The sequence below is a fragment of the Salmo salar genome, chromosome 01, assembly GCF_965601325.2.
Source record: "Salmo salar chromosome 01, fSalSal1, whole genome shotgun sequence".
Taxonomy (NCBI): domain Eukaryota; kingdom Metazoa; phylum Chordata; class Actinopteri; order Salmoniformes; family Salmonidae; genus Salmo; species Salmo salar.
In genome coordinates this window covers 174,676,319-174,702,116 of record NC_138291.1, presented here as the reverse complement: position 1 = coordinate 174,702,116, position 25,798 = coordinate 174,676,319, and the positions used below count along the sequence as shown (strand labels likewise).

The 25,798-nt window shown below is 46.2% G+C and overlaps 1 protein-coding gene across 3 annotated transcripts in view; it reads right to left on the bottom strand.

Annotated features, from left to right (window-relative positions):
* tln1 (talin 1) overlaps positions 1-25,798 on the bottom strand; it is a 146,314-nt gene that overhangs the window by 35,121 nt on the left and 85,395 nt on the right. For all 3 annotated transcript variants that reach the window (XM_045693650.2, XM_045693654.2, XM_082956715.1), the window contains 16 exons: positions 24,693-24,795; positions 21,648-21,856; positions 21,340-21,459; positions 20,993-21,190; positions 20,528-20,667; positions 17,208-17,301; positions 14,054-14,143; positions 13,551-13,673; positions 10,644-10,787; positions 10,083-10,244; positions 9,636-9,776; positions 7,707-7,888; positions 6,960-7,092; positions 4,034-4,135; positions 1,075-1,245; positions 179-427 (listed from right to left, as the gene is read on the bottom strand). In XM_045693650.2, coding sequence (XP_045549606.1) covers positions 179-427; positions 1,075-1,245; positions 4,034-4,135; positions 6,960-7,092; positions 7,707-7,888; positions 9,636-9,776; positions 10,083-10,244; positions 10,644-10,787; positions 13,551-13,673; positions 14,054-14,143; positions 17,208-17,301; positions 20,528-20,667; positions 20,993-21,190; positions 21,340-21,459; positions 21,648-21,856; positions 24,693-24,795 — 2,361 coding nt within the window. The remainder of the gene's footprint in view (positions 1-178; positions 428-1,074; positions 1,246-4,033; positions 4,136-6,959; positions 7,093-7,706; positions 7,889-9,635; positions 9,777-10,082; positions 10,245-10,643; positions 10,788-13,550; positions 13,674-14,053; positions 14,144-17,207; positions 17,302-20,527; positions 20,668-20,992; positions 21,191-21,339; positions 21,460-21,647; positions 21,857-24,692; positions 24,796-25,798) is intronic.

Genomic DNA, 25,798 nt, shown 5'->3' with positions numbered 1-25,798 from the left:
CCCCCACAGTTCTACACAAACTTACTACCCCCCCACAACCACATACAACTACTACAACCCCCGCAGTTCTACACAAACTTACTACCCCCCACAACCACATCCAACTACTACAACCCCCACAGTTCTACACACAAACGTACTACCCCCCCCCCACAACTCCCCCTCCACCCTTCCTCACCATCTCCTGCACGGTGACGGCGATGGCTTTGGCAGTCTTCACCATGGTAGTCTGGTAATCCACAAAGGAGCCATCGGGCTCGCCGGCAGGGCTCTCCTCCATCTTGTTGATGGCGGCGGTGATGGAGTCCACCATGCCGCCCAGGGCACCCGCAGCGCTGGCCGTCTCCGACAGGGTGGCGCCCAGGTCGTCCACCGCCTCCTTCATCATCTGGACGGACTCCTCCAGGGCCTCCTGGGTGTGGGCCGCCTGGACAGACAGACAGACAGACAGACAGACAGACAGACAGACAGACAGAGACAGAGAGAGAGAGAGACAGACAGACGCAGACAAGATCAGTGGAATGTCGTACACATCAAATCATAGCTGGGCCGTTGGGAGATACATTTCTATTGAGTGTTACCATGTCGTGTTTTCGACTAAGTGCCACTTACATTAGGAATAGACCTAGACAGTACCTCGCTATGTCACGGCATTAAAAACCATAATACTGCCATTAACACTGATGATATGGATGCTGCCCTGCTGTCCCTGGTTAGACCGGAGTTAAATCTATATGTCATTTAGAAGATGCTTTTATCCAAAGCGACTCAGTCATGCGTGTATACATATTATTTTTTACGTACGGGTGGTCCCAGGAATCGAACCCACTATCCTGCCGTTGAAAGCGCCATGCTCTACCAATTGAGCTACAGAGGACCACATAACACATAATATCAAATATTTTCAAATACATTAAAGCTGGAATAGATTATTTTTCTATTAGTGTCATAAAGCAGACCTTGGGGTTTCCTCCGGCCTCCTTGGCTGTGTAGAGCATCTGCAGGGCTGACTCGTACAGTATAGTATAGTATATAGTATAGTATAGTATAGTATAGTATAGTGAGAAAGCAGACCTTGGGGTTTCCTCCGGCCTCCTTGGCTGTGTAGAGCATCTGCAGGGCTGACTCTGTCAGTGTCTTGGTCTGGTCCAACACCGCCATCTGCTGTTGGCTGCTCTGAATCTTACTGGCTGTGCCGATGGCTGCCATGATGAGGGGCTCGAAGTAGCTCACCATCTGAGACACCTGAAGAGGAGGAAGAGAGAGAGAGAGAGAGGGGACCAATTGTTGTTGAGATATGTTCTATTTTATCACATTGCTGTATGTTTTTGTCAGACTCCAGCCAGCTGCACCAAGTCTTTGAACCAAAGTAAAGAACACTGCTCTAAAAAATAAAGGGAACACTAAAATAACACATCCTAGATATGAATGAATGAAATAATCTTATTAAATACTTTTTTCTTTACATACCGTAAATTCCGGACTATAAGCCGCAACTTTTTTCCCAGGCTTTGAACCTCGCGGCTTAAACAATGACGCGGCTAATATATGGATTTTTTCTCCAAAAAAACACATTCTGTGACGTGCTCAGTTTTTTGGCGGCATGAAGCTTTCATTAGACCAATGAAATTGCCGAACGGGTTAAGGTCAAACAACTTTTTTGTTTACTGTTTAGATTAAATTGAGCGCTCTCAAACTTCCCATCATTCTGATTACGGTAGTCATTTTGTCACCCTCATCATGGCAAAGACACGGAGAAATGCATATGATGCAGCTTCAAGTTGAAGGCGATTGATCTGGCTGTTGGTAAAGGAAATAGAGCTGCTGCATGGGAGCTTGGTCTTAATGAGTCGATAAGACGTTGGAAACAGCAGCGTGAGGAATTGACTCAGTGCAAAAAGACAACTAAAGCTTATTGCAAATTTTAAATTTTTTGTTACAAGCCGTGTTTCGTTAAAGCCTATTTATTTTTGTTACAAGCCGTGTTTCGTTAAAGCCTATTTATTTTTGTTACAAGCCGTGTTTCGTTAAAGCCTATTTATTTTTGTTACAAGCCGTGTTTCGTTAAAGCCTATTTATTTTTGTTACAAGCCGTGTTTCGTTAAAGCCTATTTATTTTTGTTACAAGCCGTGTTTCGTTAAAGCCTATTTATTTTTGTTACAAGCCGTGTTTCGTTAAAGCCTATTTATTTTTGTTACAAGCCATGTTTTGTTAAAGCCTGTGTAAAGTTCATTTGTTTCAATGTACCGGTAGGCACCTGCGGCTTATAGACATGTACGGCTTATTTATGTTCAAAATAATATTTTTTTCAAATTCAGTGGGTGCGGCTGATATTCAGGTGCGCTTAATAGTCCGGAAATTACATAGTTGAATGTGCTGACAACAAAATCATACAAAAATAATCAATGGAAATCCAATTTATCAACCCATGGAGGTCTGGATTTGGAGTCACACTCAAAATTAAAGTGGAAAACCACACTACAGGCTGATCCAACTTTGATGTAATGTCCTTAAAACAAGTCAAAATGAGGCTCAGTAGTGTGTGTGGCCTCCACGTGCCTGTATGACCTCCCTACAACGCGTGGGCATGCTCCTGATGAGGTGGCGGATGGTCTCCTGAGGGATCTCCTCCCAGACCTGGACTAAAGCATCCGCCAACTCCTGGACAGTCTGTGGTGCAACGTGGAGTTGGTGGATGGAGCGAGACATGATGTCCCAGATGTGCTCAATTAGATTCAGGTCTGGGGAACGGGCGGGCCAGTCCATAGCATCAATGCCTTCCCCTTGCAGGAACTGCTGACACACTCCAGCCACATGAGGTCTAGCATTGTCTTGCATTAGGAGGAACCCAGGGCCAACTGCACCAGCATATGGTCTCACAAGGGGTCTGAGGATCTCATCTCGGTACCTAATGGCAGTCAGGCTACCTCTGGCGAGCACATGGAGGGCTGTGCGGCCCCCCAAAGAAATGCCACCCTACACCATGACTGACCCACCGCCAAACCGGTCATGCTGGAGGATGTTGCAGGCAGCAGAACGTTCTCCACGGCATCTCCAGACTCTGTCACGTCTGTCACATGTGCTCAGTGCGAACCTGCTTTCATCTGTGAAGAGCACAGGGCACCAGTGGCAAATTTGCCAATCTTGGTGTTCTCTGGCAAATGCCAAACGTCCTGCACGGTGTTGGGCTGTAAGCACAACCCCCACCTGTGGACGTCTGGCCCTCATACCACCCTCATGGAGTCTGTTTCTGACCGTTTGAGCAGACACATGCACATTTGTGGCCTGCTGGAGGTCATTTTGCAGGGCTCTGGCAGTGCTCCTCCTGCTCCTCCTTGCACAAAGGCGGAGGTAGCGGTCCTGCTGCTGGGTTGTTGCCCTCCTACGGCCTCCTCCACGTCTGCTGATGTACTGGCCTGTCTCCTGGTAGCGCCTCCATGCTCTGGACACTAAGCTGACAGACACAGCAAACCTTCTTGCCACAGCTCGCATTGATGTGCCATCCTGGATGAGCTGCACTACCTGAGCCACTTGTGTGGGTTGTAGGCTCCGTCTCATGCTACCACTAGAGTGAAAGCACCACCAGCATTCAAAAGTGACCAAAACATCAGCCAGGAAGCATAGGAACTGAGAAGTGGTCTGTGGTCACCACCTGCAGAACCACTCCTTTATTGGGGGTGTCTTGCTAATTGCCTATAATTTCCACCTGTTGTCTATTCCATTTGCACAACAGCATGTGAAATTTATTGTCAATCAGTGTTGCTTCCTAAGTGGACAGTTTGATTTCACAGAAGTGTGATTGACTTGGAGTTACATTGTGTTGTTTAAGTGTTCCCTTTATTTTTTTGAGCAGTGTATATACAAATTCACTAGATATGGCGGTATAAATACAACCTTTGAAGGCTTTTTATGATAGAAAAAAAGCTTAGCACATTGGGATACTAAATATGTAATTTCCTTTATTAGACTGTAAGGTATAAAGCCAGACAGATGTGGATAATGTAAATAGGCCAAGAGGATGGGGTCTCTTACCTTGTGTCCCAGATGGGAGGCCTCAGAGCGGGCTGCGATGGCCACTGGCTCTATCAGATTGCTGATCTCCTGGACCGAAGCTGCCAGCTGCTCATGCAGAGCCTGAAACACACACACACACACACACACACACACGGTAGAAGCAAATACACAAACACATAGATGTACTGGAAAAAGCTACATATGGTATAGTATATTATAAATCGGGTGGTTCGAGCCCTGAATGCTGATTGGCTGACAGCCGTGGTATATCAGACTGTATACCACACCTCCTCGGGCCTTATTGCTTAATGGTATATTATGGCATTGTATGGTATGTCATAGTATACTATAGTACGGTATGGTATAGTATAGTGCGGTATAGTACAGTATAGTATAGCATAGTATGGTACAGTATAGTACAGTATGGTATAGTACAGTATGGCACAGTATCAGTACAGTATGGTATAGTACAGTATGGTATAGTATAGTACAGTATAGTATGGTATAGTATAGCATAGTATGGCATGGTACGGTTTGTATAGTGTAGTATGGTACAGTTTAGTCATGTACACATCTACAGTGCCTTTGGAAAGTATTCAGAGCCCTCGACTTTTTCCACATTTTGTTAGGTTACAGCCTTATTCTAAAATGTATTACATAGTCCCCCCCCATCAATCTACACACAATACCCCATAATGACAAAGCAAAGACAGGTTTTTAGAAATTTTAGCAAATTCATCAAAAATTACAACATTAAATATGGCATTTACATAAGTGTTCAGACCCTTTACTCAGTACTTTGTTGAAGCACCTTTGGCAGCGATTACAGCCTTGAGTCTTCTTGGGTATGACGCTACAAGCTTGGCACACCTGTATTTTGGGAGTTTCTCCCATTCTTCTCTGCAGATCCTCTCAAGCTCTGTCAGGTTGGATGGGGAGCGTCGCTGCACAGCTATTTTCAGGTCTCTCCAGAGATGTTTGATCGGGTTCAAGTCCAGGCTCTGGCTGGGCCACTCAAGGACATTCAGAGACTTGTCCCGAAACCACTCCTGTGTTGTCTTGGTTGTGTGCTTAGGGTCGTTGTCCTGTTGGAAGGTGAACCTTCACCCCAGTCTGAGGTCCTGAGCACTCTGGAGCAGGTTTTCATCAAGGATCTCTCTGTACTTTGCTCTGTTCATCTTTGCCTCCAGCCTGACTAGTCTCCCAGTCCCTGCCACTGAAAAACATCCCCACAGCATGAAGCTGCCACCAGCATGCTTCACCTTAGGGATGGTGCCAGGTTTCCTCCAGATGTGACACTTGGCATTCAGGCCAAAGAGTTCAATCTTGGTTTCATCAGACCAGAGAATCTTGTTTCTCATGGTCTGAGAGTCTTTAGGTACTTTTTGGAAAACTCCAAGCTGGCTGTCATGTGCCTTTTACCAAGGAGTGGTTACCATCTGGCCACTCTACCATAAAGACCTGATTGGTGGAGTGCTGCAGAGATGGTTGTTCTTCTGGAAGGTTCTCCCATCTCCACAGAAGAACTCTGAAGCTCTGTCAGCGTGACCATCGGGTTCTTGGTCACCTCCCTGACCAAGGCCCTTCTCCCCCGATTGCTCAGTTTGGCCGGGCGGCCAGCTCTAGGAAGAGTCTTGGTGGTTCCAAACTTCTTCCATTGAAGAACGAGGGAGGCCACTGTGTTCTTGGGGACCGTCAATGCTGCAGAAACGTTTTGGTACCCTTCCCCGTATCTTTGCCTCGAATACAATCCTGTCTTGGAGCTCTACAGGCAATTCCTTCGACCTCATGGCTTGGTTTTTACTCTGGCATGCACTGTCAACTGTGGGACCTTATATAAAACAGGTGTGTGCCTTTTCTAAATCATGTCCAATCAATTGAATTTACCACAGGTCAATGTTGTAGAAACATCTCAAAGACGATCAATGGAAACAGGATGCACCTGAGCTCAATTTCGTGTCTCATACCAAAGAGTCTGAATACTTACAGTACCAGTCAAAAGTTTAGACACACCTACTCATTCAAGGGTTTTTCTTTATTTGTACTATTTTCTACATTGTAGAATAATAGTGAAGACATCAACCTATGGAATAACACATATAGAATCATGTAGTAACCAAAAAGGTGTTAAACAAATCAAAATATATTGTATATTTGAGATTCTTCAAAGTAGCCATCCTTTGTCTTGATGACAGCTTGCAGAAAATAGTAAAAATAAAGAAAAACCCTTGAATGAGTAGGTGTGTCTAAACCTTTGACTGGTATTGTATGTGTCACGACTCCCGCCGAAGTCGGCCCCTCTCCTAGTTCGGGCGGTGTTCGGCGGTCGACGTCACCGGCTTACTAGTCACCACCGTTTCCCTGTTCGTTTTGTTTTGTCTTAATTATACACACCTGTTTTCAATTCCCTGAGTATGTTCCTTATTTAACCCTCTGGCTTCCCTTTCTGTTTTGTCTGTGATTGTTCTTTGTCAGTGGTTGTTGGAGGTGTTTCTCCCTGTTGTTTTGCTGTGGGAGAAGTTGGATTATGGTTCTGAGTAAACACGTTTTTGTTTGCACTCATCCCCGTGTCCTGCGCCTGACTCCGATACTTCTCCAAACGAAAGCGTTACAGTATGTAAATAAGCTATCAGTCTTTTTACATTTTCAATACATTTGCAAAAATTCAAAAAAAAACCTGTCTTTATGGGATATTGTGTGTAGATTGCTGAGTATTTTTTTTTATATCCATTTTTGAATAAGGCTGTAACGTAACAAAATGTGGAAAAAGTCAAGGGGTCTGAATACTTTCCGAAGGCACTGTAAATGCTCTTGGTCTTATGAGAGTGTGTACACACACACACACACACACACACACACACACGAAACATTACACTGACAAACCGACACAGCCAGTGAACTAGACAGAGAGACAGCCAGACAAGACACAAACGGAAACACACACCTCCTGGGAGATGTCCTCTCTTGGGGTGAGCTGCTGGCTGATGGCTGCCAGGGAGGCCTGGTCCACCTCCCGAATACAGTTGTTCAGCACCTCGATGGCCTCGTCACACTCCCTCTGGCCTGGGGCTTTGTCTCTGTACACACACATAGACACACACACAGTACTTGAGAAATGGTTTTGGAGAAGCCAAAATGACCAGACTTCCTAACGATTTGTGTTTTTAACCTTGATAACTTGGAACGAAGATACTTTTCTTCTCTCTCACAGAGACATGTCTCATATGGCTGGCTGCATGAATATATCTAACAATTAAACACCAACCCAGTGGCTAGCTTTACGCCAGTAACCTGGGAACTTTTCAAAAGTTTCCGGAATTTCTGTGGTAACTGACCATGTTAACTGTTACCTCATGTTGACACAGTATTTATCTCTGCTGTGGTAACTGACCATGTTAACTGTTACCTCATGTTGATACAGTATTTATCTCTGCTGTGGTAACTGACCATGTTAACTGTTACCTCATGTTAACACAGTATTTATCTCTGCTGTGGTAACTGACCATGTTAACACAGTATTTATCTCTGCTGTGGTAACTGACCATGTTAACTGTTACCTCATGTTGATACAGTATTTATCTCTGCTGTGGTAACTGACCATGTTAACACAGTATTTATCTCTGCTGTGGTAACTGACCATGTTAACACAGTATTTATCTCTGCTGTGGTAACTGACCATGTTAACTGTTACCTCATGTTGGTGATAAGTTTCTTGATGGAGTCGGAAACGGTCCTGGAGTGTCCGGCCAGCACTGACCACTTGGGGGGGTCTTTGGGGTTGACGGCCAGGGAGCGAGCGGTCTGGATCAGACCTGTGGAGCTCTCCAGCATGGTCTTAGCTGCAGCCACGATGGGCTCCATCGCTGCCAGGCCCTGGGGGTTGGAAGAATAGACAACATTCTGGTTGACTGTGTAACATCTGACGTTCCCGTATCCGTTATCTCTCCACCCAAAAAAGTGGACAAGGTAGTATCTCATGTCATCAGTATTAAAATCAATTAACATTTGACATTCATGGCAGATTCATAATGTTGGCTCGGCGTTGAAGTGATGTGTCACATTCACCATGTAGGCTTCATCTGAATCAGGCTTTATTTTCATCGGGGAAGACAACAAGCTCAGTAGCCTTGTGGTTAGAGTGTCCACCCTGAGATTGGAAGGTTGGGGGTTTGATCCCTGGTCAAGTCATACCAAATACTTAGAAATGGGACCTAATGCCTCAGCATTAAGGTGAAGAATTGGGGTTAAGGGGCAGGCAGTGTACATCAAGCTGTCAAATGGGCCATTTCTGGCTACTTGCTTTACTAAGTGGAAAGTACAGGGGGACAGCGTAACCACAGAGACAGTAGGGAAGGGACAGCGTAACCACAGAGACAGTAGGGAAGGGACAGCGTAACCACAGAGACAGTAGGGAAGGGACAGCGTAACCACAGAGACAGTAGGGAAGGGACAGCGTAACCACAGAGACAGTAGGGAAGGGACAGCGTAACCACAGAGACAGTAGGGAAGGGACAGCGTAACCACAGAGACAGTAGGGAAGGGACAGCGTAACCACAGAGACAGTAGGGAAGGGACAGCGTAACCACAGAGACAGTAGGGAAGGGACAGCGTAACCACAGAGACAGTAGGGAAGGGACAGCGTAACCACAGAGACAGTAGGGAAGGGACAGCGTAACCACAGAGACAGTAGGGAGGGGACAGCGTAACCACAGAGACAGTAGGGAGGGGACAGCGTAACCACAGAGACAGTAGGGAAGGGACAGCGTAACCACAGAGACAGTAGGGAAGGGACAGCGTAACCACAGAGACAGTAGGGAGGGGACAGCGTAACCACAGAGACAGTAGGGAGGGGACAGCGTAACCACAGAGACAGTAGGGAAGGGACAGCGTAACCACAGAGACAGTAGGGAAGGGACAGCGTAACCACAGAGACAGTAGGGAAGGGACAGCGTAACCACAGAGACAGTAGGGAAGGGACAGCGTAACCACAGAGACAGTAGGGAAGGGACAGCGTAACCACAGAGACAGTAGGGAAGGGACAGCGTAACCACAGAGACAGTAGGGAAGGGACAGCGTAACCACAGAGACAGTAGGGAAGGGACAGCGTAACCACAGAGACAGTAGGGAAGGGACAGCGTAACCACAGAGACAGTAGGGAAGGGACAGCGTAACCACAGAGACAGTAGGGAAGGGACAGCGTAACCACAGAGACAGTAGGGAAGGGACAGCGTAACCACAGAGACAGTAGGGAAGGGACAGCGTAACCACAGAGACAGTAGGGAAGGGACAGCGTAACCACAGAGACAGTAGGGAAGGGACAGCGTAACCAGAGACAGTAGGGAAGGGACAGCGTAACCACAGAGACAGTAGGGAAGGGACAGCGTAACCACAGAGACAGTAGGGAAGGGACAGCGTAACCACAGAGACAGTAGGGAAGGGACAGCGTAACCACAGAGACAGTAGGGAAGGGACAGCGTAACCAGAGACAGTAGGGAAGGGACAGCGTAACCACAGAGACAGTAGGGAAGGGACAGTGTAACCACAGAGACAGTAGGGAAGGGACAGCGTAACCACAGAGACAGTAGGGAAGGGACAGCGTAACCACAGTGAACTGTAGTACCTCAGCACTGATCTGAGCCGGCACGCTGGCGAATTCTGGGTTGGAGGCGAAGGCGGTGAGGTTATCCACAGCTTCTATCAGGGGGCCTGTGGCGACCCTACACTTCTCTCTGTTCTGCTGGTTAAACGCTCCATCCAGAGCCTACAGACACAATGCACAAACAGGGTTACATTCATTAGTGATGGAATGACATTCTAAAACAGCAGTAAAAAAAATTATAATAATAATTAATAAAATAAAATATATATATATAAACATTTGCTCCAAGATGGATTTAACTGCACTGTCAGGAACATATTTCAGAAGTGTATTTCTCATTGCATGGGTTGTTGTTGGAGTCACCCTGCAAGTGTCTGTCACATTAACGATGTACCTTGCTGCAGCCCTAACCTGTACTGTACATTGAATGGCACATAGTACATATGAATTCAAAAAGTAGTTACTCACTTTGATGGACTTGACCAGATTGGCTGTGCTGTTGGCCACCTCCTTAGCAGACTGGACAAACTGTCGCTTGGCAACAGGGTTGGCTGTTTTGGAGGACGCCAGGCGACAGGCGTTGCACAGCGCTGACGTGTGCTTGGCGACGATGGTGGCGGCAGAGAGGACCTTGGGAAACAAGAGGAGGCGTCTGAAGTAGGCAGCTAAAAGACACGGCTTCTGTTCAGAAATATTGATCATCTGTGTTCACCTTGACTCTGTATACAGGGGACATTTGGAAAACAGTATGCAGAGCAAGTTTAGGTTGGTTAGATGTGTGGTCTGTGTGGTATGACGTGTGAGTGAGGAAGTCAATGAGGTTGTCAGTGAGTGTATGAGAGTTTGCAGGTGTGTGTGTTTATTTGTGAGTGCATGCGTGTGTTTATCCATGTACCTTGAGTAAGCAGGTGAGTGTATGAATGCATGAGTGTTCATTCGTACGGTCATATGCGTGTGTGTGTGTGTGTGTGTGTGTGTGTGTGCGTGTCAGTGTGTGTGCGTGTCTGTGTGTGTGTGTGTGTGTTCTACCTGGGACTGGGTGCAGGCCGGGTCTACCAGGTTCTGGCATGCCATCTGGATTGACTGGTTGGCACGGGCAAACTGGCCAGGGTCCACCAACCCCTTCTGGCCCGCGTGGCTTTTAGGGTCTGACACTCCAACCAGGTAGGCACCCTGTAACATTTATCAGACAAATTCATGTGGTATGGATGGTTTTGATGGACAACGTTAACATCTGCAGCGCTACACGTGTTATTGTTGATGGACAACGTTAACATCTGCAGCGCTACACGTGTTATTGTTGATGGACAACGTTAACATCTGCATCTGCTGTAATGTACTGAACTGTAATGTAATGTACTGAACTGTAATGTACTATGCTGTACTGAGCTGTAATGTACTGAACTGTAATGCTGTACTGAACTGTAATGTACTGAACTGTAATGTACTGAACTGTAATGAACTGTAATGTACTATGCTGTAATGTACTGAACTGTAATGTAATGTACTGAACTGTAATGTACTATGCTGTACTGAACTGTAATGTACTGAACTGTAATGCTGTACTGAACTGTAATGTACTAACTGTAATGTACTGAACTGTACTGAACTGTAATGTACTATGCTGTACTGAACTGTAATGTACTGAACTGTAATGAACTGTAATGCTGTACTGAACTGTAATGCTGTACTGAACTGTAATGTACTGAACTGTAATGTACTGAACTGTAATGTACTGTAATGCTGTACTGAACTGTAATGCTGTACTGAACTGTAATGCTGTACTGAACTGTAATGTACTGAACTGTAATGTACTGAAATGTACTATGCTGTAATGTACTGAACTGTAATGTAATGTACTGAACTGTAATGTACTATGCTGTACTGAACTGTAATGTACTGAACTGTAATGCTGTACTGAACTGTAATGTACTAACTGTAATGTACTGAACTGTAATGAACTGTAATGTACTATGCTGTACTGAACTGTAATGTACTGAACTGTAATGTACTGAACTGTAATGAACTGTAATGCTGTACTGAACTGTAATGTACTGAACTGTAATGTACTGTAATGTACTGAACTGTAATGCTGTACTGAACTGTAATGCTGTACTGAACTGTAATGCTGTACTGAACTGTAATGCTGTACTGAACTGTAATGTACTATGCTGTTGCTTTCTTCCAAAACAGTAGTTGGCAGCAGAAGCAGAGGGGGAATTCCATTTACAATACAAGGCTCACAAAATAACATTTACATCTTTTTTTTTTTTTTTATGAAAAAATAAATAAAGCAATGATGTAGCAAACGGTGTACTGAACTGTAATGTACTGAACTGTAATGTACTGAACTGTAATGTAATGAGCAGATGGAGCATTCAGAGACACACACTGACAGACCCACATGACCAGGCCTTACTCACAGCCATTAGGCGCCTCTGCGTCTGCGCGCGTGCTCACATGCGAGCAAGTGCGGGCGTTTGTTTGTGTGGTTATATGAGAGTATGCATGTGTGCCCTACTGTGTAAATGTACGCAGATGAATTGAGAGAGGAACTGACTGTTGAAAGTGACTACCACTCCTTACCTCCATTTGAGAGAGGAACTGACTGTTGAAAGTGACTACCACTCCTTCCCTCCATTTGAGAGAGGAATTGACTGTTGAAAGTGACTACCACTCCTTCCCTCCATTTGAGAGAGGAACTGACTGTTGAAAGTGACTACCACTCCTTCCCTCCATTTGAGAGAGGAACTGACTGTTGAAAGTGACTACCACTCCTTCCCTCCATTTGAGAGAGGAACTGACTGTTGAAAGTGACTACCACTCCTTCCCTCCATTTGAGAGAGGAACTGACTGTTGAAAGTGACTACCACTCCTTCCCTCCATTTGAGAGAGGAATTGACTGTTGAAAGTGACTACCACTCCTTCCCTCCATTTGAGAGAGGAACTGACTGTTGAAAGTGACTACCACTCCTTCCCTCCATTTGAGAGAGGAATTGACTGTTGAAAGTGACTACCACTCCTTCCCTCCATTTGAGAGAGGAATTGACTGTTGAAAGTGACTACCACTCCTTCCATCCCAGGTCCAGATGTTCCTAAGCTAGCATCGAATTGCCTCATTGGCTGAGGGAATAATTAGGCCGATGTATTAGAGCGTGGGACCATCCAACTATGCAATGCACTCTATTCTCCATGTAGTACACAACTTTGGACCAGGACCCATAGGGTATATAGGAAATTGGGTATACAAGGCCCATAGGGTATACAGGGCCCATAGGTTATACAGGGCCCATAGGTTATACAGAGAACTGGGTATACAGGGCCCATAGGGTATACAGAGACCTGGGCATACAGGGCCCATAGGGTATACAGAGACCTGGGCATACAGGGCCCATAGGGTATACAGGGAATTGGGTATACAGAGAACTGGGTATACAGGGCCCATAGGGTATACAGGGCCATAGGGTACACAGGGAATTTGGTATACAGGGCCCATAGGGTACACAGGGAATTTGGTATACAGGGCCCATAGGGTATACAGGGAATTTGGTATACAGGGCCCATAGGGTATACAGGGAATTCGGTATACAGGGCCATAGGGTACACAGGGAATTGGGTATACAGGGCCCATAGGGTACACAGGGAATTTGGTATACAGGGCCCATAGGGTACACAGGGAATTTGGTATACATGGCCCATAGGGTACACAGGGAATTTGGTATACAGGGCCCATAGGGTACACAGGGAATTTGGTATACATGGCCCATAGGGTAAACAGGGAATTGGGCATACAGGGCCAATAAGGTACACAGGGCCAATAAGGTATACAGGGAATTGGGTATACAGGGAATTGGGTATACAGGGCCCATAGGGTATACAGGGAATAGGGGGCCATTTGGGACACCCCCTGGTCTGCTGGACTGGAAGGTGGTTTACCTGGGCAGCTGCTTCAGTAAGGCCACACAGGGCTTTAGAGCCAGAGCTGACAGAGTCCCCAAACTCAGGCAGATTGCTGTTCTTAGCGTTGTGGGAGATTCCAGCCATGGCTTCCCCCAGGACCTGCAGGACACAAGGCAAATAGATTTAAAATACTTATATTTGTTAATATTTCTATATATTTAAACATATTTATTTCACAAAATACCTATACAACATTATAAGGTATATAGGTGATCGAAAATCTTATTTTAAAAACAAAACACCACCATTTCCCTGGATATATTCTAGGACATAGTAGGGAGGAAGTATGTGGGAAGTAGGGAGGAAGTATGTGGGAAGTAGGGAGGAAGTATGTGGGAAGTAGGGAGGAAGTGGGGGGGGGGGGGGGGGGGGGGGGGGGGGGGAGTAGGGAGAACGTATAGAAGGAAAGGAAGAGAAAGGGTGAGAGGAAATGAAAGAAATGAAATATTTATCAAGGAGGTGTCTAGTCTGTTGTTTACCTTGGAGTTCTCCATGACACTGTCGATGCAGTCAAAGTATGAGAGCTCACTGACTGCCTCGGTGGGGTTCTCAAGCATTCCCCGAACAGTCTGGAGAGACATGGTGCACAGGTTAGGAACATGACAACCCACACAGCCACAGAGACAACACAGAGCATACCCCGAACAGTCTGGAGAGACATGGTGCACAGGTTATGGTGCACACTCAGATACACCCCACATATACATATGTGCACGCACAAGGCACACGCACACACAAAAGACCTGTCAATTATGCACCCTTCAGGTGACATGTTAATGAACCAGACAAAGAAGACAACTTGAAGCTGTGTCACTAGACTCTGGAGCACAACAACTTGAAGCTGTGTCACTAGACTCTGGAGCACAACAACTTGAAGCTGTGAAACTAGACTCTGGAGCACAACAACTTGAAGCTGTGTCACTAGACTCTGGAGCACAACAACTTGAAGCTGTGTCACTAGACTCTGGAGCACAACAACTTGAAGCGGTGTCACTAGACTCTGGAGCACAACAACTTGAAGCGGTGTCACTAGACTCTGGAGCACAACAACTTGAAGCGGTGTCACTAGACTCTGGAGCACAACAACTTGAAGCTGTGTCACTAGACTCTGGAGCACAACAACTTGAAGCTGTGTCACTAGACTCTGGAGCACAACAACTTGAAGCTGTGTCACTAGACTCTGGAGCACAACAACTTGAAGCTGTGTCACTAGACTCTGGAGCACAACAACTTGAAGCTGTGTCACTAGACTCTGGAGCACAACAACTTGAAGCTGTGTCACTAGACTCTGGAGCACAACAACTTGAAGCTGTGTCACTAGACTCTGGAGCACAACAACTTGAAGCTGTGTCACTAGACTCTGGAGCACAACAACTTGAAGCTGTGTCACTAGACTCTGGAGCACAACAACTTGAAGCTGTGTCACTAGACTCTGGAGCACAACAACTTGAAGCTGTGTCACTAGACTCTGGAGCACAACAACTTGAAGCTGTGTCACTAGACTCTGGAGCACAACAACTTGAAGCTGTGTCACTAGACTCTGGAGCACAACAACTTGAAGCTGTGTCACTAGACTCTGGAGCACAACAACTTGAAGCTGTGTCACTAGACTCTGGAGCACAACAACTTGAAGCTGTGTCACTAGACTCTGGAGCACAACAACAAATTTTGATCTCACACTCAAATCATACCTTCACTGTGTAATAGGAGAAATTATTAGGTAGTATAACTTTATTTCCCAAGTACGGATAAACCATGCCAATACTGAGATTATTTCAAGTCTATGACCCAAAAAATATATCAGAAATGCATAAAGATATTGATATTCATACATCAATGTTTATATATTAATAATTACACATTTCTAATACTAAGATATAATAGTAGAAAACAGTAGAAAAATAGTAACATGTTCTTGACCAATCACCACTTTAAGTACATTGAAGGGGTGGTTCAGCGATATTACATATTCATATATTTGTTTCCTTACCTTGAAAACAGTCTATGGACAAGGAGGGAGTACAATCTACACGTTGGTTTGTTAATCTAGCCACAAGACAATATTAGCTTGTTCAAACACAAACCTATCCAAGTCAATGTCCTCCATTTAGAGAGTTTCACATTCCATGACCAAATCATTTACAAATAACTTCAAATCACTGAGCAACAAAATATTTTGATGAGATAACTTGGAGGGAGAGGAGGAACAGGAGCGATGGAATGAAGGAGGAGGAAGAGGGAGAACAGGAGCGATGGAATGAAGGAGGAGGAAGAGGAGGAACAGGAGCGATGGAATGAAGGAGGAGGGAGAGGAGGAACAGGAGCGATGGAATGAAGGAGGAAGGAGAGGAGGAACAGGAGCGATGGAATGAAGGAGGAGGGAGAGGAGGAACAGGAGCGATGGAATGAAGGAGGAGGAAGAGGAGGAACAGGAGCGAGAGTGTGAAGGAGGAGGGAGAGGAGGAACAGGAGCGAGAGTGTGAAGGAGGAGGGAGAGGAGGAACAGGAGCGATGGAATGAAGGAGGAGGGAGAGGAGGAACAGGAGCGAGAGTGTGAAGGAGGAGGAAGAGGGAGAACAGGAGCGATGGAATGAAGGAGGAGGGAGAGGAGGAACAGGAGCGAGAGTGTGAAGGAGGAGGGAGAGGAGGAACAGGAGCGAGAGAATGAAGGAGGAGGAAGAGGGAGAACAGGAGCGATGGAATGAAGGAGGAGGGAGAGGAGGAACAGGAGCGAGAGTGTGAAGGAGGAGGGAGAGGAGGAACAGGAGCGAGAGTGTGAAGGAGGAGGGAGAGGAGGAACAGGAGCGAGAGTGTGAAGGAGGAGGAAGAGGGAGAACAGGAGCGATGGAATGAAGGAGGAGGGAGAGGAGGAACAGGAGCGAGAGTGTGAAGGAGGAGGGAGAGGAGGAACAGGAGCGAGAGTGTGAAGGAGGAGGAAGAGGGAGAACAGGAGCGAGAGTGTGAAGGAGGAGGGAGAGGAGGAACAGGAGCGAGAGTGTGAAGGAGGAGGGAGAGGAGGAACAGGAGTGAGAGTGTGAAGGAGGAGGGAGAGGAGGAACAGGAGCGAGAGTGTGAAGGAGGAGGGAGAGGAGGAACAGGAGCGAGAGTGTGAAGGAGGAGGGAGAGGAGGAACAGGAGCGAGAGTGTGAAGGAGGAGGGAGAGGAGGAACAGGAGCGAGAGTGTGAAGGAGGAGGGAGAGGAGGAGCCAGACGGAATGAAATTTAAAACATGATAAACTAATATAAAAATACTAATATTAGTGGTTGGTGGCAGTGGCAAGTTTTTAAAAAACAATGTGTAGACTGCAGTCTCTCCCTTGTCCATACAGTAGACTGTTTTTATGATAATGAATATGTATAAATATACAATTTTACTTTGTAAATGTTCCTGAACTATCCCTTTAATATCCACATACAGAATACAACATGCAGTAATACAGTATAGTGTACCTATACCACAAGTCCCAGAAGAACAATAACACACTCTTTCCCAGCCTTAGCAACCGTTCAACTCCCTCACTCCACAGTGTTCACATACACCAACAACTGAATGAGTCATCCAACAAACTGTTCAGAGATTGAAAGACAAAAAAAATGACAACAAATAGAAAGAGGAGAGAAGAACGGGAGTACCTCGAGCTCCCGGAGAGCATTGTCACACTCCTTCTGGCCCGGGGCCTGCTGGGTACACATGGTGATGAGCTGGTTGATACTGTCAGTGACGGCACTGTGGACGGAGAGAGAGAGAGAGAGAGAGAGAGAGAGAGAGAGAGAGAGAGAACAGGAGGTAGCATGTGAGAAAACAAGAGGGAGTGTGTTAGCGACAGAGTAACAGAAAGGGTGTGTGTGTGTGTGTGTGTGTGTGTGTGTGTGTGTGTGTGTGTGTGTGTGTGTGAGAGAATGAGGGATGCAGAGCACCAGTCTCTCGCTGTAAATTGCCGTTCGCCCACACATGCTTCAGAGCTTTGGTGTTTAGAATCTCTACAGAGAACTGGTGAGCTGTTTTCTCATCAGAAACTGAAAGGCAGAGAGTGAAAAAGAAAAGGTAGACATTGAAAGCAGGAGAGACAGACAGAGACAGACAGACAGACAGACAGACAGACAGACAGACAGAGACAGACAGACAGAGAGCGAGAAAGACAGAGAGCAAGAAAGACAGAGAGCGAGCGAGAAAGACAGAGAGCGAGCGAGAAAGGAGCAGCCCACACTAAAGAACGGAGCAGCCCACACTAAAGAACGGAGCAGCCCACACTAAAGAACGGAGCAGCCCACACTAAAGAACGGAGCAGCCCACACTAAAGAGCGGAGCAGCCCACACTAAAGAACGGAGCAGCCCACACTAAAGAGCGGAGCAGCCCACACTAAAGAACGGAGCAGCCCACACTAAAGAACGGAGCAGCCCACACTAAAGAGCGGAGCAGCCCACACTAAAGAGCGGAGCAGCCCACACTAAAGAGCGGAGCAGCCCACACTAAAGAGCGGAGCAGCCCACACTAAAGAACGGAGCAGCCCACACTAAAGAACGGAGCAGCCCACACTAAAGAACGGAGCAGCCCACACTAAAGAGCGTAGCAGCCCACACTAAAGAACGGAGCAGCCCACACTAAAGAACGGAGCAGCCCACACTAAAGAACGGAGCAGCCCACACTAAAGAGCGTAGCAGCCCACACTAGAGTCTAAAGAGGTGCCTTTAGAAAAATTGAAAAGTGTTCAATCAAAGCCTGTCACATCCCTTTTCCTTGAGTCTCATAGCGGAGTAGGGTGAAGTTGTCCCCTAGATGCTGATCTTGGGTCAGTTTTTTATTTTCCCCATTAAGGGTTAAGGTAAGAATTGGGGGAGGGGAAGCTGATCCTAGATCTGTAGATAGAGCTCTAGTCACCCGTCATCATGACATCCAACTGGGAGAGGTGTGTCCGGTTGAACTTTTCATTCAATATAAACCCTACTGACAGTTTGTTATATAAACCCCTACTGACAGTTTGTTATATAACCCCTACTGACAGTTTGTTATATAACCCCTACTGACAGTTTGTTATATAAACCCCTACTGACAGTTTGTTATATAAACCCTACTGACAGTTTGTTATATAAACCCCTACTGACAGTTTGTTATATAAACCCCTACTGACAGTTTGTTATATAAACCCCTACTGACAGTTTGTTATATAAACCCCTACTGACAGTTTGTTATATAACCCCTACTGACAGTTTGTTATATAAACCCCTACTGACAGTTTGTTATATAAACCCTACTGACAGTTTGTTATATAAACCCCTACTGACAGTTTGTTATATAAACCCCTACTGACAGTTTGTTATATAAACCCTACTGACAGTTTGTTATATAAACCCCTACTGACAGTTTGTTATATAAACCCCTACTGACAGTTTGTTATATAAACCCCTACTGACAGTTTGTTATATAAACCCCTACTGACAGTTTGTTATATAACCCCTACTGACAGTTTGTTATATAAACCCCTACTGACAGTTTGTTATATAACCACTACTGACAGTTTGTTATATAAACCCCTACTGACAGTTTGTTATATAAACCCCTACTGACAGTTTGTTATATAACCCTACTGACAGTTTGTTATATAACCCCTACTGACAGTTTGTTATATAAACCCCTACTGACAGTTTGTTATATAACCCCTACTGACAGTTTGTTATATTACCCCTACTGACAGTTTGTTATATAAACCCCTACTGACAGTTTGTTATATAAACCCCTACTGACAGTTTGTTATATAACCCTACTGACAGTTTGTTATATAAACCCTACTGACAGTTTGTTATATAAACCCCTACTGACAGTTTGTTATATAAACCCTACTGACAGTTTGTTATATAAACCCCTACTGACAGTTTGTTATATAACCCCTACTGACAGTTTGTTATATAACCCCTACTGACAGTTTGTTATATAAACCCCTACTGACAGTTTGTTATATAAACCCCTACTGACAGTTTGTTATATAAACCCCTACTGACAGTTTGTTATATAAACCCCTACTGACAGTTTGTTATATAAACCCTACTGACAGTTTGTTATATAAACCCCTACTGACAGTTTGTTATATAAACCCCTACTGACAGTTTGTTATATAACCCCTACTGACAGTTTGTTATATAAACCCCTACTGACAGTTTGTTATATAAACCCCTACTGACAGTTTGTTATATAAACCCTACTGACAGTTTGTTATATAAACCCCTACTGACAGTTTGTTATATAACCACTACTGACAGTTTGTTATATAAACCCCTACTGACAGTTTGTTATATAAACCCCTACTGACAGTTTGTTATATAAACCCCTACTGACAGTTTGTTATATAACCCCTACTGACAGTTTGTTATATAACCACTACTGACAGTTTGTTATATAACCACTACTGACAGTTTGTTATATAACCCCTACTGACAGTTTGTTATATAAACCCCTACTGACAGTTTGTTATATAAACCCCTACTGACAGTTTGTTATATAACCACTACTGACAGTTTGTTATATAAACCCTGCGCTTTCTATGCACGTCGCACGCACGTTAGAAGACGTGTATACAAGAACGTGACTATTGTAACGTGTGTGTGTGTAAGACAGGGAGTTAGAGAATGCTCAGAGCTGTGTCTACTGTAAATGAGAGTGGGTGGTGTGTGTGTGTGTGTGTGTGTGTAACAATAAGAGCTTGAGTAACGTGGAAAGGAACACATGCTAACAATTAGCATGGAGCATCATGAGAGGGTAACAAATATCACAATTCAAATAGAAACTCTCCCCAGTGAAAATGACAGCACGTTTCCAGTACAAACCTGGAATTTCAATGAATGCCTAAATAGATTTCATAGAGTTGAAAGTAGAAGTGAACCCAAGCCTGCTATCTGTAGCGAACTGCATTGTGGGTGCTGGGAGGGGTCTGTGGACAGGCTCTAATGCCATTCTTACCGAGCGGCGGCTGCCAGTTGGTTCTTGAGGTTGGGGGAGTTGGGGTCAGTGGACAGGACCTTGGCGGCGAGCAGCAGCTTACTGGACGACATGGAGATGGTCTTGAGGTTGGACACCACCTGCGTCTGGTTCTCCTTGTTCTGAACGGAGGGCAGACAGGAAGGAAATGGTTCACATCAGGTCATGAAGGTTCTCTCAGCCATTCACGCACATATGAAGTGAGTAACATATGACACACACAAGCATGGAAACTTCTGATAAGAATGAATTGCCTGCGTATATCTCAAGACACGTCCCGTCCTCCTCTCTAAACATACACTTAACAAAACATACGACCACTGCATCATACACAGTATGAAATTAGCTACACAACATCAATCAACCTGAACAATACATCACAACGCAATAGATATCATTTCACCCCAGTCACATGACACAGGTGTTTCATCCGTGTCCTTCTCTGACCTGTGACTGGCCGGCCATGTCCACGCCGGCCTCCAGGAACTCTCCGAAGTCATGGCCGAACTTGCCAGTGGCCTTGGCCAGGTCCTGGGTGGTGCCTCTGGACGATTGGACCAGCTCATTGGCTGACTGGTTGAGACCGGCTGCAGCCTGGTTCAGGTTGACCTGCGCCTCCTGGAAACTCTTCCCACTGGGCGGGAACTGGAGAAGAGAGGGGGAGGAGGGGATAAATGAAGAGAAAAATAAGTCATGAAAAGGAGAAAAGAGAATAATAGTAGAAAACAAAAAGTCGTCCTAAAAAGTCAGAACAACGCACCTCGTATTTTAGTTTGGTGTGATTTTCTACTCACAGAATTGGCCAGTAGCTTCTTACTGGCCTCTCCAACTGTTCTTATAGCGTTGTCCACATCTCTCTGTCCAGGCAGGCAGTTCACACTCCTGTTCAGGGCCTGGGAAACAGCCTTGGCCACCTGTACACAACCAAACACATTCAAATAGAAGCATTTCGTAGGTGGATATGATGTTTCTTAAGGTCTTTCATAGAAGCACAGTCTTGACTGTTGATGGGTTTACATTCTAATAGTGAGCTCTTTGTGTATTGGCAACAAATATCCAAAAGTATAAAACCTGACAGACTGTCTGACTTTCTCTGACTGACCTGTGCCAGTCTCTGCTGGCTGTCAGGATCTCCCGGCTTGGCGATGGCTCTCTTGGTCTCTTCGATCAGATTGGCCGACTTGTCCATAACGTCACCAGCGCAGTCCAGCATGGCGTTGCGGGCCTGAGGGTCGGCGGTTGTCGCGGCAACCCCACGGGCGGCCGAGGCCAGAGCGCGCAATGCCTGAGCCACGTCTCTAGCTGCCATACCTGAGAGAGGGGACAAAGCGTGAGTACCATCTGTCTCCCCTAGAGGGTGCTCATGAGTCTTCCTCACTCCCACCAGATACATGTTCAGGCTTTAATGCTGTCAGACACATTATATACTATACTCAGTGCACATGGCTGAGGGCTTCATGATCCTTTTAGTATCTGAGCTACATTCTTGATTTTTACATACTTCAGTAAGTTACCTCTCGGCCAGGGCTCTCCAACCCTGTTCCTGGAGAGCTACCCTCCTGTAGGTGTTCAATCCAACCCTGTTCCTGGAGAGCTACCCTCCTGTAGGTGTTCAATCCAACCCTGTTCCTGGAGAGCTACCCTCCTGTAGGTGTTCAATCCAACCCTGTTCCTAGATAGCTACCATCCAGTAGGTGTTGAGTCCAACCCTGTTCCTAGATAGCTACCCTCCTGTAGGTGTTCAATCCAACCCTGTTCCTGGAGAGCTACCCTCCTGTAGGTGTTCAATCCAACCCTGTTCCTGGAGAGCTACCCTCCTGTAGGTGTTCAATCCAACCCTGTTCCTGGAGAGCTACCCTCCTGTAGGTGTTCAATCCAACCCTGTTCCTGGATAGCTACCCTCCTGTAGGTGTTCAATCCAACCCTGTTCCTGGAGAGCTACCCTCCTGTAGGTGTTCAATCCAACCCTGTTCCTGGAGAGCTACCCTCCTGTAGCTGTTCAATCCAACCCTGTTCCTGGAGTGCTACCCTCCTGCAGGTGTTCAATCCAACCCTGTTCCTAGATAGCTACCCTCCTGTAGGTGTTCAATCCAACCCTGTTCCTGGAGAGCTACCCTCCTGTAGGTGTTCAATCCAACCCTGTTCCTGGAGATCTACCCTCCTGTAGGTGTTCAATCCAACCCTGTTCCTAGATAGCTACCCTCCTGTAGGTGTTCAATCCAACCCTAGTTGTAACTAACCCGATTCAGTTTATCAACCAGCTAATTATTAGAATCAGGTGTGCTAGATGAGGGTTGGAGTGAAAACCTACAGGACGGTAGCTCTCCAGGAGCAGGGTTGGAGTGAAAACCTACAGGACTATAGCTCTCCAGGAACAGGGTTGGAGTGAAAACCTACAGGACGATAGCTCTCCAGGAGCAGGGTTGGAGTGAAAACCTACAGGACTATAGCTCTCCAGGAGCAGGGTTGGAGTGAAAACCTACAGGACTATAGCTCTCCAGGAACAGGGTTGGAGTGAAAACCTACAGGACGATAGCTCTCCAGGAGCAGGGTTGGAGTGAAAACCTACAGGACGATAGCTCTCCAGGAACAGGGTTGGAGTGAAAACCTACAGGACGATAGCTCTCCAGGAGCAGGGTTGGAGTGAAAACCTACAGGACGATAGCTCTCCAGGAACAGGGTTGGAGTGAAAACCTACAGGACGATAGCTCTCCAGGAACAGGGTTGGAGTGAAAACCTACAGGACGATAGCTCTCCAGGAGCAGGGTTGGAGTGAAAACCTACAGGACGATAGCTCTCCAGGAGCAGGGTTGGAGTGAAAACCTACAGGACGATAGCTCTCCAGGAGCAGGGTTGGAGAGCCTTGCTGTAGGCCAGGGTTATCCAACTCTAGTCCCAGAGAGCCATAGTTGAAATGTCTTCACTATTATTCTACAGTGTAGAAAAAATATAAAAATAAAGAAAAACCCTTGAATGAGGAGGTGTGTCCAAACTTTTCACTGGTACTGTAGTTCTCATTGCCCTGGGTGACCAGTTTGTACACTACTGTAGCTACCTGTGTAGTTCTCATTGCCCTGGGTGACCAGTTTGTACACTACTGTAGCTACCTGTGTAGTTCTCATTGCCCTGGGTGACCAGTTTGTACACTACTGTAGCTACCTGTGTAGTTCTCATTTCCCTGGGTGACCAATTTGTACACTTCTGTAGCTACCAGCGTAGTTCTCGTTGCCCTGGGTGACCAATTTGTACACTTCTGTAGCTACCCGTGTAGTTCTTGTTGCCCTGGGTGACCAGTTTGTACACTACTGTAGCTACCTGTGTAGTTCTCATTACCCTGGGTGACCAGTTTGTACACTACTGTAGCTACCTGTGTAGTTCTCGTTTCCCTGGGTGACCAGTTTGCATACTACTGTAGCTACCCGTGTAGTTCTCATTTCCCTGGGTGACCAGTTTGTACACTACTGTAGCTACCTGTGTAGTTCTCATTTCCCTGGGTGACCAGTTTGTACACTACTGTAGCTACCTGTGTAGTTCTCGTTTCCCTGGGTGACCAGTTTGTACACTACTGTAGCTACCCGTGTAGTTCTCGTTGCCCTGGGTGACCAGTTTGTACACTACTGTAGCTACCTGTGTAGTTCTCATTTCCCTGGGTGACCAATTTGTACACTTCTGTAGCTACCAGCGTAGTTCTCGTTGCCCTGGGTGACCAATTTGTACACTTCTGTAGCTACCCGTGTAGTTCTTGTTTCCCTGGGTGACCAGTTTGTACACTACTGTAGCTACCTGTGTAGTTCTCATTGCCCTGGGTGACCAGTTTGTACACTACTGTAGCTACCTGTGTAGTTCTCGTTTCCCTGGGTGACCAGTTTGTACACTACTGTAGCTACCGGTGTAGTTCTCGTTTCCCTGGGTGACCAGTTTGTACACTACTGTAGCTACCAGTGTAGTTCTCGTTGCCCTGGGTGACCAGTTTGTACACTACTGTAGCTACCCGTGTAGTTCTCGTTGCCCTGGGTGACCAGTTTGTACACTACTGTAGCTACCTGTGTAGTTCTCGTTGCCCTGGGTGGCCAGTTTGTACACTACTGTAGCTACCTGTGTAGTTCTCGTTGCCCTGGGTGACCAGTTTGTACACTACTGTAGCTACCTGTGTAGTTCTCGTTGCCCTGGGTGGCCTCACTCAGCAGCTGGGCGATGGCAGAGCTCACAGCCTTAGTGCTGTTGCCCACGTCCTGAGAGCACTTCTCCAGCTGCAAAAACACACACAACAGTTATACACTATATGACACAATGCACATACTTCCACTTGTATAATTCTGATCTTCACACAAACTAATTAAATTAAAAGTAACATGAGTAGGAGTGAGTGGTCAAGAATCCTAATTATGCCTACAGGTTTCATTTTACAGACTGCTCTCGCATACAAAGCATTGAGGGCCAGTTAGGTGCGTGTGTGTTCCTAAGTGTCTGCACTGTGGTTGGAATTCTCACAGTCAAGTACTTGTAATCATCATGTGGGCACAGACCCAATGATGGGTGCTGAGGCATGATACTGTGGTGGGTGTTGACATCAGCCTACCTACCTGGATACTGTGGTGGGTGTTGACATCAGCCTACCTACCTGATTCTGTGGTGGGTGTTGTAATCAGCCTACCTGCCTGATTCTGTGGTGGGTGTTGTAATCAGCCTACCTGCCTGATTCTGTGGTGGGTGTTGAAATCAGCCTACCTGCCTGATTCTGTGGTGGGTGTTGACATCAGCCTACCTACCTGATACTGTGGTGGGTGTTGTAATCAGCCTACCTGCCTGATTCTGTGGTGGGTGTTGAAATCAGCCTACCTGCCTGATTCTGTGGTGGGTGTTGAAATCAGCCTACCTGCCTGATTCTGTGGTGGGTGTTGAAATCAGCCTACCTGCCTGATTCTGTGGTGGGTGTTGAAATCAGCCTACCTGCCTGATTCTGTGGTGGGTGTTGAAATCAGCCTACCTGCCTGATTCTGTGGTGGGTGTTGAAATCAGCCTACCTGCCTGATTCTGTGGTGGGTGTTGAAATCAGCCTACCTGCCTGATTCTGTGGTGGGTGTTGAAATCAGCCTACCTGCCTGATTCTGTGGTGGGTGTTGAAATCAGCCTATCTACCGCTGTGCATGTGGCAACAAGTTTAGTTTAGTTTATTAGGATCCCTATTAGCTACTGCAAATGCGGCAGCTACTCTCCCTGGGGTCCACACAAAACATTCAAATACATGAAAGT